Source organism: Pagrus pagrus, assembly GCF_965226575.1.
Source record: "Pagrus pagrus genome assembly, chromosome: 15".
Taxonomy (NCBI): Eukaryota; Metazoa; Chordata; class Actinopteri; order Spariformes; family Sparidae; genus Pagrus; species Pagrus pagrus.
In genome coordinates, this window is record NC_140199.1 from 11,536,985 (window position 1) to 11,557,321 (window position 20,337).

General features: G+C 40.1%; 1 protein-coding gene across 20 annotated transcripts in view; it reads right to left on the minus strand.

Moving 5' to 3' along the window:
* Positions 1 to 20,337, minus strand: part of camk2g2 (calcium/calmodulin-dependent protein kinase (CaM kinase) II gamma 2) — a 60,468-nt gene that overhangs the window by 18,682 nt on the left and 21,449 nt on the right. For all 20 annotated transcript variants that reach the window (XM_084376525.1, XM_084376524.1, XM_084376522.1 and 17 more), the window contains exons 3-12: positions 12,624 to 12,683; positions 10,532 to 10,586; positions 9,717 to 9,782; positions 7,406 to 7,478; positions 4,462 to 4,564; positions 3,302 to 3,385; positions 2,852 to 2,946; positions 1,618 to 1,740; positions 447 to 530; positions 313 to 355 (exon numbers count right to left, since the gene is read on the minus strand). In XM_084376525.1, coding sequence (XP_084232651.1) covers positions 313 to 355; positions 447 to 530; positions 1,618 to 1,740; positions 2,852 to 2,946; positions 3,302 to 3,385; positions 4,462 to 4,564; positions 7,406 to 7,478; positions 9,717 to 9,782; positions 10,532 to 10,586; positions 12,624 to 12,683 — 786 coding nt within the window. The remainder of the gene's footprint in view (positions 1 to 312; positions 356 to 446; positions 531 to 1,617; positions 1,741 to 2,851; positions 2,947 to 3,301; positions 3,386 to 4,461; positions 4,565 to 7,405; positions 7,479 to 9,716; positions 9,783 to 10,531; positions 10,587 to 12,623; positions 12,684 to 20,337) is intronic.

The following is a 20,337-nucleotide window of genomic DNA, read 5'->3' on the forward strand; positions in this document are numbered from 1 at the left end:
AAGGCTGACGAGCAAATGTGAACCGGAATAAAATATGTGCGGTTATGGCCAAAGAAAAGATCCCAGACAGGAAGTAAAGCAACAGAGCAACAGCGATACGCATCACCTGGATTCTATAGGAAAGTGATCGCCTAAAAAATGTATAAAACCTCAAATTAATTAAATAAAACACTGTTTTCTGTCACAAATTTGCTCAGGTTCTCTAAATCCAGGTTCTCCAAATATGTATTATCAACAGCACTGGCCCCATTTGAAGTCTATGGGCCAAACCAAATCTCTTGATGTGGGATTAGTATCGCTGCCAAAGCTCACCTGAAAAGTTCCTGGACACCAGCATCGTTGTGAGGATAGCTCCCTAGAGAGACACAAACAACAATCAACATCGTACAAATGTGTGTTTGTGTGTGTGTGTGTGTATGTATTTGTGACTGTGACCACACACTCACTTTCAGTTTCCTCCTGGCGTTGAACTTGCGCAGACACTCCACAGTCTCTTGGCGGTGCATCATGGAGGCCACAGTGGAGCGTTGCTGTATGGTGAAAGAGGAGAAAACATTGTAGATAAATCTAAGTTCGATATAACATAAATAACAAAGAGTCCTGATGAATATTTTTCTTCCCGTTTCTTCAGCCTTCATTTTCTGTATTTTCTCATCATGTAGAATATTATTGTGCTGCCTACTTTAGACGCACACTAGGTAATTTCTGCTGCTACAAGCCTCTCAATCAAAACAAAACAAAAGATTTAAGTAGCCTGGGATCCCGGGCTTTTTGTTAACATTATTGTTAAAGGTGTAATTTGTAGAATATGGCCAGAACTCGATGGTAGCTCTTTAGTTTCGTTCATGTTCCATTCACCGACTTCCTCTCTCACTCTTTTACCGTCTCCTACAATAGCAACAGGCGACCAAATGTTGTTTTGGACCCCTTGTTGCAAACATTTGCAATAATGTGAGTACAAACTCAACAAAATATAAAATGCAGAAATGTTACTTATGTCTTTAACTCATCATCTATTCTTTTAAAAGTTTGTTCCTAATAACTTCTTTATACCAGTTGGAGGTTCACTGTTAGCATGTAGCAACTGTAGCAGCTTCTACGGATGCCTGCAGTGTAACTAAGTTGTGTGACTCATAGTCAGAGCTCATCTACAGCTCATAAAGGCGTCACTGCAAAGATTAATGGCTGCTTTAGTAAATATCTGGCTCTTTGATAAAGAAGTCGAAGGTACACGCTTGTGAACATAAAAAAGTTAGGTGACACTACGGCTCCCAAGGTGCAGTTTGGTAAGGAACATCTAATCGCAATTTTGGATGAATTCGACATCAATGGTGCCGTGTTTGGTTATGACTGCAACAACGAATTGTGTTGACTTTCCTGTGAGTGGTTTCTTCTCGATAGGCGACCGAGGCTCATGCACATTGCAGTATTTATGGCCTTAATATAAAGTGTCATTACATTAGCCAGGAGACATCTGCTTTTCTGGAAAGAGGATGTTATCAGCCAATCACAGCCACACATTTCCATGGTCATGGCACTCTGCTGTACATTTAGTTTTGTCTAAAGCTCTAACATGTAGTCTTGAGTCTTAATTCTGTTGAAAGAAGTGTGACTTACGCAGACCCAGGGATGCTTCAGGGCCTGGTCGGCAGTGATCCTTTTGGCAGGGTTAATCGTTAACATCTGATTGATCAGATTCTTGGCCTCGGGGGTCACTGTGTCCCACTCTGGAGAAGGAAACTGAAAGAGGAAATAAAGAGGAAGGATTGTCAAGAATGTATATCCCTGTTCAGGCAGGATTTTGTGCCTGTTTTTTTAGGCACAGATATGACGTTTTCAAACCGAAACACACTTTTATCTGTCTGAGCGTTTGCTAGGTACGTCTCTGTCCTCACTGTATTTGCATTTAAGTCAATAGCTTCTCTCACTCCATTAACACAACCATGCCACCAAAGCAGGTTGTCAAGAAATGTTTACCTCAAACATTCAAGTGTCAGTTGTCAATTACTGATAAAAAAAGACAAGAAATGAGATTCAGGGTCTCTGCTTGACAGTGATGATAGTGCTGATTATTACAAGTGCTTGTCACAGTAGCTTCATATCAATGCTCATATTATGCACATTCATTAGATGTGGTTGCTTCCAATTATGGAAATTAATACGGGTAATAAATTCCTGTCTCCCACAGGACAAGACAAGATCTGATAAATAAGGCTATTGCTTTCCAATAGTGTATCATTTTTTTATAAATGAGAATCCTGCAATAACAAGTAGCAAGCAATTAAAAACTAAAATTAAATTTCTAGATAACTTGCATGACAGAATTGGTTATTTGTTACTTGACGAGATTTGAAGTGAAGGTGTCCTGTAGGGCTCATCTCGAGGCTCAGAGCTCGTTTTTTCTTTCACATAAATTATGATTAAGATGATGTATTAGAATTCAAGTTTCATCAACACAGATGGAGCTCTCTAACAGACTCAGTGGACCTTAACTCTCATCTTCATGGATCCATGCACTGACAAAATACATGCTCAGTATATGAGCTCAGTGAATATGAGCTCCACAGAAGAAGAGCATTTAATAAAGCTGATGGTAGACATGCTCTGAAATTGTATGTCCTACTGAGTCTATCATGTGAGCTGCTCAAAGAGGTTACAAGTAATTCCACCTCCCTTATTGTTTAAAGTGGCAGGTGTTGCTCGTCGTGACAGACCTTAAGAAAATTATCGCCTGACTCTGGAGTTTCCCTCATCTCTGCAGAGCTTTTACGGCCCAAAACAACACCCATGCAGCTCACACGTACAGACATAGAGGAAGGTAACTACAAGAATATGAGAGAGAAGAACTCACGTCATATGCACCGGCCTTGATCTGTTGGTACAGTTTGTGTTGGTCCTCGTCCCAGAAGGGAGGGTAGCCCACCAACAAGATGTACAGGATCACACCTGACACACATACAGAATCTATATGAACATACTGTAAATAAAACTACACAAAGTGCATGTAAATGTAGTTTCGGGAGTCATTTTTAAAGCTGCAACTGTTAGTTGTCGACTATCAAAATAACTGCCAGATAAGATAAGATATGATAAGATCAATAAAGTCGAAACTCTCCGATTCCATCTTCTTAAATGTGGAAAGTTTCTGGTATCTTTACTCCTCTAACTGAAGATCTTTGAGTTGTGGTCAAAACAAGACATCTGAGGACAATTTTCACAATTTTCTGACATCTTTTAGACCCAACAACTAATCGATTATTCAAGAAAAATAATATCAAGTTGCAAGTTCTGGTGAACTGACCACATGCCCATATGTCCACTGGCTTTCCGTACGGGTCCTTTCTCAACACCTCTGGGGACAGATATCCTGGAGTTCCTGCAAAACCTACAGAAACACAAACATTCAATGGTGATTTTTTAAATCAATGACATCATGATATACAGTATTCTTTATTATAACATGATTTGAGCAAGACTGCAGGTTCATAAGCCTTCCCAATCTCTGAATCAAGCATTACAAAGGGCGTTTGTAAGTGTCTTTGTCTTTAACCTCCTTATCTTCCCCTCGTTCTGTTTCTTTTCTTAATTTTTTAACCAGATACATTTAATATCCTCTTTATTGCTATTTGAATGTAAAACTAATATTCACAATAATACCCAAATACAACTAAACTATTTACACCACATGCTAACAGAGTATGATATCACACTCAAGTTGACCTTTGACCTTTTGGATATAAAACACCATTACTTCATCTTTTATCTAATTAGACATTTGTGTAAAACGTTGTCCTAATTATTATATGAATTGTTAAGTGATGGCCAAAAATGTGTTTTGTGAGGTCACAGTGACTTTTGACCCCCAAATTCTAAGCAGTTCATCCCCGAATCAAAGTGGACATTTGTGCCAAATTTGAAGAAATTGTCTTAATTTGTTTTTTAGATATCGTGTTCACGAAAATAGGATGATGACCTTTGACCACCAAAACCTCGTCCAGGTCTAAGTGTGCCATATTTGAAGAAATACCCTGAAGGCATTGCAGAGATATTACGTTCACAAGAATGAGACAGACGGAGGGACGGACAACTCAAAAACATAATGCCTCGGGCCACGGCTACCGCCAGCATGGCTGTATAATAAAAATGTTTTAGACAGTTCCTTAAAAATGGGTCCTGTATTTATTTCCCTCAGGACAATTTTTTATTATTTATTAGTTTCTCTTGCATGATTGCTCTTAGTTATTTTTTTTTTTTTTTGTCAACACAGCCACAAAAACAGAGCGGATTATCACCATGATGAACTGAAACAACTCCACGTCAATACTAAATCAATACTTTATTTTCTCAAGCAGTGATGGTGGTTTTCTTGCTGAAGCAAATACTGCTAATAAAAGTAAACACTGTGGAATAAATACAAGGAATAAGGTTAAAAATCCAAGCTGTGAATATCTTATTTCTTACCAAACCATGCCTGTTGGTCCCCCTGCACCTCGATGGCTAAACCGAAGTCAGCGAGCTTCACCGCTGCCCCCTTCATCTTACTGGCCAGCAGCAGGTTCTCTGGCTGCAACACACACAGATTAATTGTTCTTTAGGATCTCATTTTAAAAAAAGCACTTATGCTGCGATTAATGGCTGTTTTCAATATTCCTTTGTCCATTATTTTCTGTTAAATGTCAAACATGCAGATAAACGCCCATTGCAAGCTATTTCACATTTCGTCTGCCTAACAGTCAACAAACTTTTCAACAAAATGTGCACACAATCTTCAAATTGTACATAAAAATCCTCCTTATCCTCAGATAAACTTGATGAAGTTTTGCGTGAGACAAAATAAACTGTAGCACAGTTATGAGCAACAAGAAGGAGAAAAAAAACCATTTAATTAAGAGCAAGAAATAAGCATGTGTCCTCCTTCAAGGAATGTTCTATCTGTCTGCATGACTGGACGAGCTGCAGGAGCTCGATGACATCCACAGTAGTAATGAGGCATGATTTGGTCAAACAGGCTACAAAGGCTGCGCCTGAAGGAAAGACCTTTTCAGTCAGCTGTCACAGAATTTAACACAGCATTTTGGATGCAGCGACAAAATTCCCTTTTTGTGTGTTTAAAAAAAACGTTAAACAATAAATAAATAAACCGACCCTCCAGGTGTCCAGGTCTCCAGGTGAACATACCAGGTGTAAATGCAAAGGGCAGTGATCGGATATCCTGATAACAGGATGTTAATGGAAAGTTTAAAGATAGCCAGTTTATTTTTTTGCAATATGGTGGTGTGTGTGTTTGTGTGTGTGTGTGTCTCAAGGGCAAATGTCTCTGCAGTGGTTAGCCGTCCACACAGTGATGAACATCCACTCATATGTAGACAGACTGATGTCTGACAACAATCTTTGTGCTTTTGGTTTGTTTCTACACATCTGTCAGCCTCTCTCTCATCTCTCACCTACTTATCTATCCATCCATCCCTCCGTCCTCCGAGCATTTTTTCCCCCTCTCCATCGAGCAGAGGCGAAACAACAGGATAGAGAGAGAAAAGGGGGAACCACACAGGGACAGAGAGCTGGAGTGAAAGCAACAGAGGAAAAGAGATGGAGACAGATAGAGACAGATAGATGGGAGGTGGCATAATGAGTCCCTACGCTGGCGCTGCAGCAGCCGGGTGACCTCACCCTACAGTTACCATGGCAACCCAGTCTGCCACCAGCCAACATCATTCAACTCTTTCTCTCTAATTCTTGTTTTCCCTTCAGCGAGTGGCTCTCCCAAGATGACAGGGAGGCAAAAATATGACGCGTGTGTGTGATGTCACAACTCTCCACGGCACACGTTGACGACATTGTTGGTTATTTTTATGGCTCTAATACAGATGCCACTTTTGGCAGCTTTATCCCCAGGAAGTTCTTCAAGTCACAAAGTTATTTTTTGCTGTGATTGAAGGGTTTGTTCTACAAAGAAACAACCGTCTTAAAGGAGTATCAACACATCTTCTTTTGGCCACTTGGTGGCAGCAGAACAGGCAGTGCAGAGTTGGTAGAGACCAAAAACCGAGCTGAAAGAAAGCGGAAACTGGACTCAAGCTGATGTAAATAGGCAAATGTTTGCTAACCTCACCACGTCCACTTGAAAGTGGCCAAAAACATATCCGTTATTGCAGCTTTTAGATTGGAAACAAAATCATCTCGTTCAGCTCCGACAGTTTCCATAGACATTCTGTATCTGCTCTTAATTAAAGATATTATGGGATAAGGCACTTTCTGTAAGTAACCTTGGGCAAAAGCATCTGCCAAATTAATACAATGTAATGTATAGTATTATAATATAGGAACTGAGTGAAATATTCAAATACAACATTTCATGTTTTCAAGCTGCTTCGTTCCATCAAATGGAGATATTAAAGACGACTTTTGCCTCATTTCAGACACATTTTTCCAAATTCAGCTAGACATGGTATTTTTGGAAACTTTGATGTCTCTACTAGAATTTATAATACATTTTGGTGGGTTCAAATGACGTTTGGCAACACAAAATGAGTTTGGAGTAATAATACAGCATGGATGCAGTCTGAACACATGAAAAGAGAGTTGTACATTAATGTAATTCATTTCTGTCCTCTGCCCTCATCAGTCATCATTATTGTCTCTTCCCCCTCTAAGTTTATTTGATGCAGAGATCCATATACAAGCTAAAAATCAATGAAAAGCACCACAAGTCCATTTACACCACTTTAACACAGAAACAGATTGTTTATTTTCCAATTATGCTTGTCTTCTTACCCGAGAGTAATGGTTTAATCTTGCTCTGGCACATCAAAGTAAAGGACCAGATTGCTAACTATTCAAGTTTTGCAGTCTGAACTCAGTGTTGGCAATAAAAAAGATACGGTGCAGTTATCCAGGTGTTTAAATCTCAGCTCACTTTGCCGTCTGCATTCACTGAATTATCAAATTTAAATAACACAGCTGAGGAGGTCAGAGTGCTGTCGGTGTCTGGTCGGGGTGAACAGGCTCGCTGCGGGTGAAATCGTCACTGGCCGTCGTCTCACCCACCGACCCGCTATTAATAGCAGCTGGTCTGCTTTCGTCACTCCACAGCAGTGCAAGAGGGAGGAGGAAGGGGGGATAGAGAGAGTAGAAGAAAGGAGAGGAAAGAGGGGGACATAGGGAAAATAGGAGGGGAGTAGGTGTAGAGGGAGATGGCAATCGAGAGGTAAGGAGGAGATAAAAAAAGCAGGTAAAGCGAGGACGCTCCTAACGTCACACGAGCATGACGTCTGCATGAGTGTGTTTAGACCTGCTGTGAATCTCCACAAATGTCTTTCATCCTTCATTCACAACACAGTGCTATAAATAACCGATTTTTGTACATTAACTACTGACTAGAGAAGGTCCTCCCACAGTAACTCACCTTGAGGTCCCTGTGCACAATGTCATGCTGGTGGATGTGACTGACGCTCTCCAGGATCTGATTGATGCAGTGGCTGAAAAGACACAAGAATGAGAAACAGAGGAGAGACACATCTGTCAACCCAGTGCAGACGATAAAGAGTGTGTGGCCACACCCAAAAGGCAGATAAAACTTAACACAACGAGCTTCAGGATGTGATTATTTTGGTCGCACATGCACCCAAAAACTGTCAAGTGCGACTAAACATTTTTATTGGTTGCACCGGTGCTCCAGAAAGTTTATCTTTTTAACAATTGAAGTTTTTTGTTGCACGTGCTGTGATTTCAATGAAGAAAAACATGTATTTACACCTTTACTAGTGTTTACAAATATTTACATTATGTGCTAAGGAATTAAATCATCATGTATTAATTGGTGCATCTACATTATGTTCTGCATTCATGATATCACAAGGGACCACACAATGACTATTTTTGCATTTAATTCTGCACTAAATGAAAGGTTAAATAGAAAAGAGACTATGAAATCCAACAATATAACTTTGCACCCGAATGCCCAGCAATTAAAAAACAAAGGAAATACAAACTGGGAAGAGAGATACATGCTGAGACAGGGCAAAGAAAAAAAGATGGCAAAACAACAGTTGATTGAGTCATGGAGAGGAGCAAGTGAAATATCAGTCAAGGTTCCTGCTGTGCACACTCCACACTGTATCTTGTCACTATAGCAAGTCGATAGCAGCCAGCTCTACCAAAGGTCACACCATGTTGAACATTTTTAAGCTTAGCTGCTACGCTATGGCTCAAAGTATACAGACAACCAGAGCCCTGACCTGAACTTTAATGAACACCTTTGGGATGAACTAGAATGCCAGCCAGACGTTCCCAACAGTGCCCTGACTAACTAAAGGTTTATCAAAGCTGCTTGTACCGCACACACCTTTCCAATGTGGGAGGTGTACAAGGTCTGAACTTCTCTTTCTCGCTCTCTTTTTAATAATTTACACAACTATTTTTATCTCTTTTCATGTGAACAACCGAGTACAACACTATGAACTCCTTCCAGGAGAGGCTGAAAAACGTTCGCCATATTTAAAACCCATCCTTCCCTCGTCAATAACGACCAGCCTTTAACTTCGCCTTCCAGTGTGGCTGAACTCTGAACAGCTATAAACACTTTTGATTTCCGATGTGGTTGGAAAACTCTTCACATGAACTAGCTCAAGCTCTTGAAGGCTGAACGGGAGCAAAACCCAGCAACCAGCAGCATCACCAAATGTCTGACATGCTAGCTGTGATTTGCAACAGGAGATCATTTCCTCTCATTCATTTTGACACTTTCAACCAATCAAAACATCCGGTATAATTATGACACACGTTACAGTAAACAGTTGCGGTCGGCATGTAGCTGAACTGAGTGTATGTGGGTGGAAAGTTGGATGCATTTTTATGTGAATGAATGTGTGGAAGTGGGATGTGGAGCGAGCAGGGTGTGTGCGGTGGGGGGATATCTTATGTAAGCTTGTCCCAAGCCCACATATCACCAATTTTGCTGGTCTAGTGCGCAGTTAAAATTAATACCATTTCTTTTAGATTAAATTGAGCCTGACATGAGTAAAGGTGAAGTTAGGGTCAGCAGTAGGAGGCTGGACAGAGACAGATTTTGGGGGAGCAGTGTCCGCTCTCTGTATGACTGAAGCAAAAGAAGAGCTCCTGGCGTTATGTCCAAATTAGGCTAAATCTGGACTCCACATTTTATTCTCCTTCCTATTTTTGAAGTTAATATGGTGCCCAGCAGACTGCCCTCACTCACTTTAGGATCGTAAATTCCCTTTCATTTCCTCTCTTCACCTCATCTCTCGCGCCTTTCCTTTGTTTTGTTCTGGCTCAAAAGAAATCTTTGGTGCAGGATCATCAGAAGACAACTATAATCCCAACGGTATGTGTCCATCCACGAGATGACCAAAAGTTAGAGCCTGGTAGCTCTGACTAGTTTGGTTATAATCTTTTGTGTGCTGCAGTGCAAAAACAACTGCAGGCTCTGACAACAGGCGAAAAATAAGGTTTTAAACTTAAGACAGCTTTGTCATTATTTATTAACAGAATTAAATTCAAAAGCCCCGAGTTACATGGTCGAAAATAAAGTGCTTACAGTGAACTGAAAACAACCTCAAGCACCGTTTCTGCCACTAAAGCACAAACTACATCAACAAAAATGTTGTGCTTTCATAACTTTACAGCTTCCAGCAGCCAGAAGTTTTACTGTGGAGGGAAATTGACTAGTAACACATAACAATGTTGACATACTGTACCTGGCATCTGCCTCGCTGTAATACTCTCTAGCAACAATGTCCTCAAACAGCTCTCCTCCAGTGACACTGTCGACAGACACAGAGAGAATAAAGACTTGGTTAGTTCTCTTTTCTGCTAAAGAGACGAAAGAGACGAAATGAAGTCCCTCTCACAAATGGAATAAATAGACACCACAGAAAATATCATGACAGCACCTTTAAATTACTTTTCTAAATGTCAAATTCGGCTCTTTTAATCAGTTGTTTCGTTTTAACTAAGGTTTTAGAGGAAGGATATTGATTTATGTTGATGTCAGTGAGGATAGATAGATCCAACATGTTTGTGTAATATGTGCCCTAACTTCTGTTGACTACTGATAATACAAGCCTCGACAAGACTGAGTTGCAAGTCTGGTTTATTTGCACCTCAGATACTAATCTGATGGCAGTTAACTACAGCTTGACCTGAAACTTTCAGCAATACCTACAGTATTTCTCTCTGTGTCTTTAACCTGAATAAATATGTGCTCAATTCCACCAAACTCAATCCGATCCTGTTAGATGTAAAAACTGGGAACAAAATTACTGTTGTGAGGTTCTAGTCACAAACACCTTTGTTCAATTACTTTATAAATACAGCTTTATTGAAGAGTAACCTGACCCTTTCCATCGTGGCAGCTCAGTGGAAAATCTGATGTACTGTAACGTGTGAATGGTGACAGTCATTATGTCTTGAATTACTTGTTGCTCAGGTGAAGCAATTGCTGAAGCAATACTGCAGCCTGAATCTGTGACCTTTGTGTGCTTGCATGTGGGCGTTCATGTGTTTTACTTACAGGTCAAAGACGAGGTAATGGAAACCTTCCTCTGAGATGCTGTCATGGAGTCGTACTGAAGGAAGAATCAGAGAAAGAAACTTAAATTAGAAATAGGTTAAAAGATATGCTCATACTCTTAAATCAATCCCAGTAAGACATTAAAGGCTGCACATTTTGTTTATGTGCTTGCCTGATCCACGATTAAACAATGGCTTCTATTTAAAAGGTCTTCATGTCCAGTCTAATCTAATTTATGCAAGTCAAAAAAATCTTATCATATATATCATGGTATGTTCATTCACAATCATGAACACACAAGGTCAAGTGATACACAGTGAGGATTCGAGGTTTCCAGCAGGCCAGTTTTTCCTGCCGCTCTGCAATGATCCACTCCGCTGTGTTGCAGAAGGTTGGTAAAGCCTGAGAGCCACCTGGCTTGTTGGCAACCAGGACTCAGCTCTTGGATGACATTGTTGACAGAATGGTTGCCATATTTTAATCATTCATAATTAATGTGATACTGTTAATTTCCTTTTAGGTTTCTCTCTGTTAAAGAAGCACAAACACAGGCAGGAGACATCAATGCACAGAGGGGGTTAAATGGTCGTTTTTGAACTTGGAACGATCAGCTTTCTGTGCTGAAATCAGGCCTGAAAATGTTGTATGTTATTCTGCTCTTGTTTCAGAGGAGTTCCAGTTAGAGAAAAGACAACTTGACAAGCTCTCCTCTTGAGAGTGGGAGAAGAAAAGAGCAGCTGAGGGAGGAAAAGAAAGGAAGAAAAGGACGAGGAGTAAGAGGGAATCATGTGGGAGGAAGAAGAAAGAAAGACCACTGAAACCATACCTATTATGCTGTTATCATACTATGTGTGTGTGTGTCACTTGGCAGTTCTGCCACAAAAACACTTTGCCATTTCCTCCCTTTCTCAAGGGGCCACTTCCTGTCTGGGTTTTACACGCGCACATACACAACTTTGCGCAGCTATCCTTGTAAGGACATTACACTGACTTCCATTCATTGTGGACAGCCTGACCTTAACCTTAACCAGGACCTCAGAAATGACATGTTGCCTCATTAGGACTAGTCTTTGGTCCCCATGAGGACTATCGGTCCTGACAAGGTCAGAGTTTATACCAGCAACAGTCCCTGAGGTAACACATACACATGCAAGCACACACATAGACGCAAGCATGCATACACAGACATTTCAGTGGTAAAAGATGTCATGAAACTAAAACGCTGGATACATTTAGAGATTTGAATTCTGATGTATGAGATTCATTGTTGTATAAAGTACCCAGAAGTCATATTTGAGTAACGATATCTTGTTAAAATATTACTTTGGTAAAAGTGAAAGTCACTCATAGTAGTAAAGGTCTTAAAAGTATCTCATATTAAATGTAGTCAAGTATCAAAAGTACAAATAATAGTAAATTGTACATATATTTACATATATGTACTGTATACTCTGGGTTGACTGATTATCAGATCTGATATTCAGCATTTCTCTAATTATCAAAATCTGCTTGTATTTTTTGTCTGATTGCATAATAGAGAAATTGAACTAAAAAGTCGACGGACTCATTATGGACAGTTGTTTTTTTAAAGATCAAGATCGATACAGCAGAACAAGAAACATTGTTTTTTGAAACACTGCAGCACCCTGACTTCAGATGTCCCCTGTCAATGTCAACCAATGGCATTTTTCAGGCAAGCATTTGGGATCCAAGAGATCAAAGCTGTAAAAAACGGTAAAATACAACAAATCTTCCTGTGTCAATTATCTAATCTATGAATTTTTATTCTTTATTTTTATGCAGCATTAAACCTCCCTGATATTTAAGTATTAAAATGGTCTGTTTTTAAGAGAAATGTAGACTTATTAGTGTTTATTAGGGTCAGAACGAAAAGAAAGAAGTGTTTAAAGGAAAGATATGTTGTCATTAGTTTGTTAGTATCTCGATTCTGACTTCTGAGTCTCCTGTCTGACCGAAAGTTGTTGCAGTGACCAAACACTTTTACTTCTTAACATCTTTTCCTGATGTTATGCTGAATTAACAAAGCTGTTCCACTAATCCATTAGTCTGCTGGCTCTCAAAAATGACTCACCTATGTTTGGATGTTTCAGCAGACGACAGATTCTCGCCTCCCGCTCCAGTTTCTGGTGATCTGAGGAGAGAAAAAAGCAGAGAGGAAACCGTAAGGACACAATGTCAGTACCAGGAAAAGGATATTACAGTGACATAAACACCAGGAGAAAGACACGTTTGTACACCCACTGAGTACAAGCGTAGAACAGCATGGGCTGCATAAGATTCACTAAATCTGATTACAGTTCATGTTTTTCAAAAGCATTTTGGAAACGGCTTCCTCTACATAACTTTTCAACAGATGTAGTGCTAATAAATAATTAATAATTTGTTTAGTTTTTCTAAAGCAAAGATTTTTGCAGCCATTAAAACTTGATATCTTGTTTGGAAGCATTTCAGAAACGCCTGCACCAGCGACGATGTGAGCTGATTAAACATTTTCTTTTAACTGTGCAGCTGTAACTAAAAGCATAAACACACAAACACGCTTCATCGCCCATTTCTTCTGCTCCTCCCACTCCACTCACAACAATAGTTTGCCATTTTTTTTGTGTGAACCGGACATTTTTGTGACCCACATCAAACCGACTTGAACTGGAGGGGACAGCGGAATAGTTTCAGCAGAGACAGGATGTCAAAAAGGTAAAACACACAGCGATCCAGACACGCTAAGAGGCCAAAACTGTCAACTAATATGAGCATGTACAAGTGGACAGCCAGACAGCTATATACTGCACACACATAAACACACACACACACACACACACACACACACACACACACACACACACACACACACACACACACACACACACACACACACACACACACACACACACACACACACACACACACACACACCCTCTAGCACAAGCTTTTTGCACTTAGTGAAATTAGTCTTGCGGGTCCGGCCTTAATATAATCAGTGTCCAGTTAATGATTCTAATGGCGAAGAGAGGATGTCTGTATGTGTGTGTGTGTGTGTGTGTGTGTGTGTTTGTATGTGCGTGCATGTTTAGGACAGGCAGACTGGCTGTAGGACAGATACAGTAGATAGATACAGTGGGTGCTGCTCGGTGTCAGAGGTCAAGATCATACTGGACATGGTGCTACCCACCAGCTGCTGGTCTCAGGGGACAGATGGGATGCTTATGTGAATGACTTACGCATGCTGCGTGTGTGTTTGTTTTTCGGCATGTGTGCGTGACAAAGAGAGAAAAACGCTGGACATCCCTAATCCCCTGTCCCAGCCAAGGGGTTTGGGCAGTGTCATAGTGTCGAGATAATCATTAGTGCTGTCGAGATGCCCCTTTAATATGCACACCACATAACTGGAAAACAAAGTGTTCCTGCTTCGATTCTGGCTGGTGCCTGTCTGTATATCTACAACCACTATTAAAGAAAAGCAAAATGGCAACGAAACAATCTCTAAATGAAAAAGCCAAAAAGTGGTGGGGACTTGTACGTCCACCTCTGCCGAGCCTAAAGTCAAACAGTATGGCTCATCAACATTGCCAGGAAAGGACTCAGAAAAATATGAAATATAAAAAAATATAAATACACTGGAGGGGGATTTTAAGGCTTTTAGTTGTACTTGATGTTCAGGTTTTTGTGTGCAAAAAACACAGGAAGATGGAAAAGTGCCAGTGTTGACATACCATAGCTTGTACTGTAGCTACTGCTTTAGGCTGTTTGTGCTCTTGTGATCACTGAACATACAGATGTGTTTACACTGTAAATACTGTATGTGTAATGACAAGAGGAAAACGGCAGAGTAAAATTAGGAAGTACTTTAGCACTGCAGCACTGTAAAGTGAGTCACTATCCTATTGCTGTCATATAGCACAAATGCCATCTGAGGATGGAAATCAGCAATGTAATGCCAAGATGTGTCAGAGTTCCTAGAGCTTGATAATTATCTAATCTTATCATGCCCTTAAATATATTCTCAAAACAGTAGCTGACGGAAACAAGCACTGATTTGCATTTTATTTCAGTGACTATTTGGAATGAGAGCTGTAGCTAAAATAAGAGAAGGAAACAGAAGAGTCTTACATCTTAAATATGTATCGTGACCAAGTTCAACCCTGATGAGTCACCAGACTAAAGTGAAAAGTAAAAATAGAGTCCGCTCACTAGATAATGCTCCCATGAACATTTGTTACCTCCATGTGTGACGTTTCAAGCGTAAGCACTTCTTCAGACATGACTAAACAGATTAAAGTAACTTTTGTTGGTCTGAATAAGTCTTTAAGGCTTATTTCCTCTCCTGCATGTCTTTTTTTATTGAATGTACTGTGTGTGTATCACTTTTTTGTGTTAAAAACTAAACTTTGCAAACGGGAGTCAACACACTGCATCCTAATCATGAGCAGTTCTGGTGGCAGTGCCATTAATCACTTGGAGGTGAACAGTAAGTTAAGAATCATAGACGCCAGCTAACAGGGCGGAGGTAACCCGGAGGTTAGAGAAGGTGTCGGTTTCTTCGATTCCCCTGCCTTGCTGGAAAAACACTATCAGGAAAAGAGAATAGGAAACACTTCCTTCCTTCACAGCAAACACTGAGGGTCCTTTAGAGGCAGTGGAAATTTTACAACACTAGCTTGATGAGCAGGAGCATGCAGCAGTTTACTGAGTTTATTTTTCAATTTCATATGTGAAGGCTAACGTTTGTTTTGGGCGGGGTTCTATTCATTCAGCATATCTTATTCTATTTTATATTTTTTATGGCGCCAACTTGATGGGCAGGAACCGTGTGTAGCAGGTCACTTTAAAAAGTACTTTTATCAAGTATTGATGCTGCTGAAATAAGACTCAGACTGACTATGACTGATACATGATGTGCATTGTTTTTGGATGATTTACCTTTTTCTTATGATCTATGTTAAAAAAGCAAACAAAAATTGTAATAAAGCATAATACTGAATCGCAATACATATTGAATCAGCACCCAGGTATCGCAAGTACCAAATTGAGACATAGGCACGTCATACCTGCCCTATTATTGATTACGAAAGTAGGTGCTGATTCATTTTATTGTGGTAGACCAATGAATTAATCAACTTATCATTTCAGCTCTATAACTGACTATAAAAATGCTTTTAGCTGAAGCTCAAATGTAAAATGTGACTTGAAAGTGGTCCCAAAAGTCAAGGTTACACTACTAGAAAAATACTGTACGTGCATCACAGTCACATCTGATTGACTAAGAGGATGTAAAGTCCCTACTCAAGGAATGGCGCAGAGATTTTGGGCATTGATGCACTATCAAATCCATTGTCTTTACCACCAACAAGATCCTGCAGGAAGCAAAACACACTGAGGGATTAAAATACTACCCCAAGCCTGAACCCAAACCTCTGAACCAAAGGGTTAAACCAATCAGCTGCAGCTTTGAGCCTGCGTGTCTCTGTATACGGACATGAGTACATGTATCCATCCTGTTCAATATCCCTGCTTTGATTTAGACCTCACACACACACACACACACACTCACACAAACACAAGCCTTAATCTGACCAGTGTGTATAGAGGATGAGAAATCAAAGCATTCTGCAGACATTCCACAACCTTCTTCTCACAGCCATAATGGGCTATTTTGGCTGCTTGTATTCTTAGAAGTTGGATCAGCCTGCAAAAATAGGACTATTTTTTCAATGCTGGCCTGAGATGACGGCTTTATAATGCTTGTGATGGCAGACAGTCTTGGCAGCTGGCTGCTTAGAAACACTAGAAACTGACTGAGGAGTTTCAATAGAACGATGAGAGAATAAGAACGGGCTTCAAAAAGAGCAAATTGTATAGAAAAGAAGAGAAACAAGAGAGATTGACTGCAGCTTAATAGAAGCTGATCAGTATCAAATATAGAAGGAAACTGCAGGATCCTTATAGAACCAACAGAACCAGCGGAGGCTGATTAGAGGCAACAAGAAACCTAAAAATAAAGAAAGTTTGGTGTCTAACTGATGTGATGACAATGGAATAATCTTGATGAGGAACTCAAAAAATCTGCAAATCTGAGTGTTTTCAAAAAAAAAAATGTAAATATGATTATTGATCGTTATAAACTGAACCAAGAAGAGAGTCTGGTAAAGGTCAGAGGCAGGAATCAGCAAACGCTATGTTGAGACTACAGGGAAGACTAAACAAGTACCAACTGTACCCAAACAATAGCTGACAATGAAAAGTACAAATATCCACTTTTGTGAAGAATTCAACTGACTCTGTTAATCGAGACACAAGGAGAATCAATTGGTACTGTCTAGAGCTGGACTGCAGCTCTGTTCACTGCATGCTGCTGTAACATGTACGTCAAAATACAAAAGAAATATAATTTGTGGAAATAATGTATTCTGTGGGTAACGGGGGCGGGACTAGATAAGCATCTGCTTCTCCCGCATTCCCTTTCGGCCATGTGTACTACCTGATTTTAACTAAGATGATGTGTGATGATGACTGTCTAATAACATGCCGAAATAAATAAATAAAATAAATAAATGAACAACAGCCATTCCAAACAAAAGGCACAGTAAGCACAATCAGGACAGGCCATAACAAATATTTAATATAAAAATATATTATACCTGAACAAAAACTTTAAAGCACATGAATCTATAGCCTACAAGGCCCTCAACACGTTTTGCTCAACCACAGGAAATGTTTTGGTCGAAGGCTGAGTTGGAACAAAACTCGACAAAACCACCAGAAAACAAACTGTGGTTCACTGCCTGAAACGAAACATAAAGCATAGAAATTAAAGACAGCTACTAAGTCTAAGAAGTGGTGGATAGTTTTGGACTAGCTTTTACATCTGTAACGCCCATCACGTTTAAATCGATGAGGATAGGCTAAATAACAAGAAAACCTCCCTGTATCTTGCAATACAATCCGATAACACCATGAACTACATCCTCCAAAATGACCATACAGTTGAATACAAAAACTTAACATTTTAACCTTTATGACAGTAGGATCTCTGCAGGATTGTTAGACTGCATTGGCTTTAGTTACCTTTCTAACAAGATGACTGTGTGTGTAGTGAAATACGACAACAAACTGACTTTAACACCTATCATGCAACTGGGTGCAGCTTTGACACTGTGGTGTAGTCATAATCGATCTTCAAGGAATCCACAGTCTATCATAAGCGTCACTGTATTTAGTATCCTCTTACTTGTTTAACTTTTTGACTTTTGTTAAAAGATTAATACAACCGTATTGATTGTATTTCGAGTGTGGCTATAGTTTCTGTAGTCTGCAGGGAAAAATTGAGAAGAAAAAAAAAGGACAGGTTCAGATCATGGTTCATGATTGTGATAAAATAGAATAGATTATTATTTTTGGTCAGATTGCTCACCCCAAGTTGAGGATTGCAGGGTGTAAAGGTAAGGTTGCTCTCTGAATCCCAAGTGCCCCAATCAGAGTAGAGTCTGGATTGGCCAAAATGTTCTGTCCAAACCCGTCAAGTCGTGAGAGAAGTAACCGAGACCAAAAGTAACAAATAGCTGCCTGGAAGGTACCAAAGTGACTTTGTGTTGCGTTCAAAGAATCATGTAAATAACCCCCAGCACCTAACAGGACATATAGCCTCAACACAGACAGACACAGACAGGTCCATCATATTATCAGTTATCACATGGTTTTTTAACATTGAATTATTTGTTTTTACACTATATATTCACTAAAACCGAATCTGCCCAGAACCCAGACATCATTTCTTAACTTTTGTCCGAACCCGGGCCAGAGCCACCAGACAGGTTTGGGTCAGGCATCCCTACTTTTATTCAGACTACCAAGAAAAACATTATTTTGAGAATAGCCTTATATTTAGCCATGGTAGAGGAAGTGGTTTGCAGGTTCTTTGGTACTTTTCTTTCAGTCCCTTTGCAGAATTTGAAACGGATAAAGAGTCAAACCCTGGCCTGCCTTTACCATCCCCACACACATACACACCTCTTTTTATAGCTTTCCAAAGAGATGCTGTGATATCATAGCATCTGCTCGGAAAAGAACAACATGCAGCACTTAGCCCAATTGGATTGAGTGATGACCGACGGCGTGGCACATCATCGTATTCATCTATCCATCCCGCCCTCCCCTTATTACTATCTCATCTAGAAGCTCTAAACAGGCTGGAGCAGTGGATGAATGATGGATGGGTGGATGGATGGCTTCTTTCAAGCCACAACCACTGTTTGAAAACCGATCTATACCCACCTCCCCCCCATGTACATCAATTAACTTCTGCCTGCAGGGAAACAGACAGACAATACTTCACAATGAAAGTCAACTTCTGAGCACACAGACATCAAAAAACAGCCAAAAGCACTTTGACTGGTAAACTTTGACGTTATTTTTTTATTTTGGTGACAAGAGGTCACTGTTGTGGCAGTTTTGCTGTGCACGGTCTGCAGATTTTGTTGCTGAATTTGGCATTCATGTAGCTGGTGACACAGGGCTTCTTGCAGCACTATACCTCCTGTCCACCAGACACATTATTCCTCTCAAAAAGACCAACCATACACAAAGTATTTAGTAGAAGATTTTTTAACATGGCGACGATACACTACTGACTCTACTGGGATCAGTAGTGGTAAAACATTTATTTACAGTGTGCATGTCACAGGTTGGATAGATTTTGTCAAGATGATAACTGTCATAGCTCGTGTTTAAATAGTCCGCGTGTCAGTCTGCAGCTCTGTCAAAGTCCCCTCTCCTCAGGGACTGTCAGAAACCAAGCAGAGTCAACAAAAGATCACAGTTGCCATGTACCATTCTTCATTTGCTGATTGCAGCAAACCTGGCAACCTGCACCCTAAGCATAGAAGGATATTAGTGTGATGAGTTGCTGATTAGACACAACCAGCACACACAGAACAGCTTTGAAGAACTTCATAATGAAGCCACTCATGCACAGCTGCTATTGTCCTAAAGCAGTCGCACACACAGTGGGAAGTGTGTCCGTGTGTATGTGTTGTTGTTTCACACATCTTTTTCATTTGAGCAAAGCCATTAAACAAACCTACCGATTCCATTTGAAGCCTTTAGCGACGTTCTAGTAAAGTCAATGAAAACAGAGCTGTGAGCACTACTAAAAGCCTGGCTTGCAGTCTAGTTCCCTCAATGCACACACAAACACACACACACACACACACACACACACACACACACTCACACACACACAGGAAACAATCTAAAGTAGCACAGACCACTTTTGGATGCTCTGATTCCCGTCTTTCTCACAAACAAACAAACACACTAATTGAAAATGGGTGTGTCCCCGACTAAGCCAAAACATTGTTCCTGTCAGAGGATAGAAAATAAACACAGATCGAATAATGTTGACACTGATGTTTATATGGAGCTGCTACCACATAAAGAAATGTTAGCAGCAAAATACACATCACAGCTTCCCGGAGACAAAGGTGACGTCCTCTCATCACTTACTAAAGATTTTTTCAAACTTATCTTCTGATAACATTGTGCTTACGGTCTAGGCACAAAAACACTTTGGTTAGGGTTAGGAGGGGGAAAAAACTGCTGGAAATTGTCCCATTGTCTTCTTAAAAATACCAAATAGTGTGATGTTTTCAAACGTAGAAACACAGTCTCAAACTGTGGTCACTGGCTTGCCAGCCTTCTCACTTGTAACTCCACCACCATCCCCTCCATCATCTGATATGACTGGGCATAAACATGTAATGTGAACATGATATGACACATTTTGTAGAAAT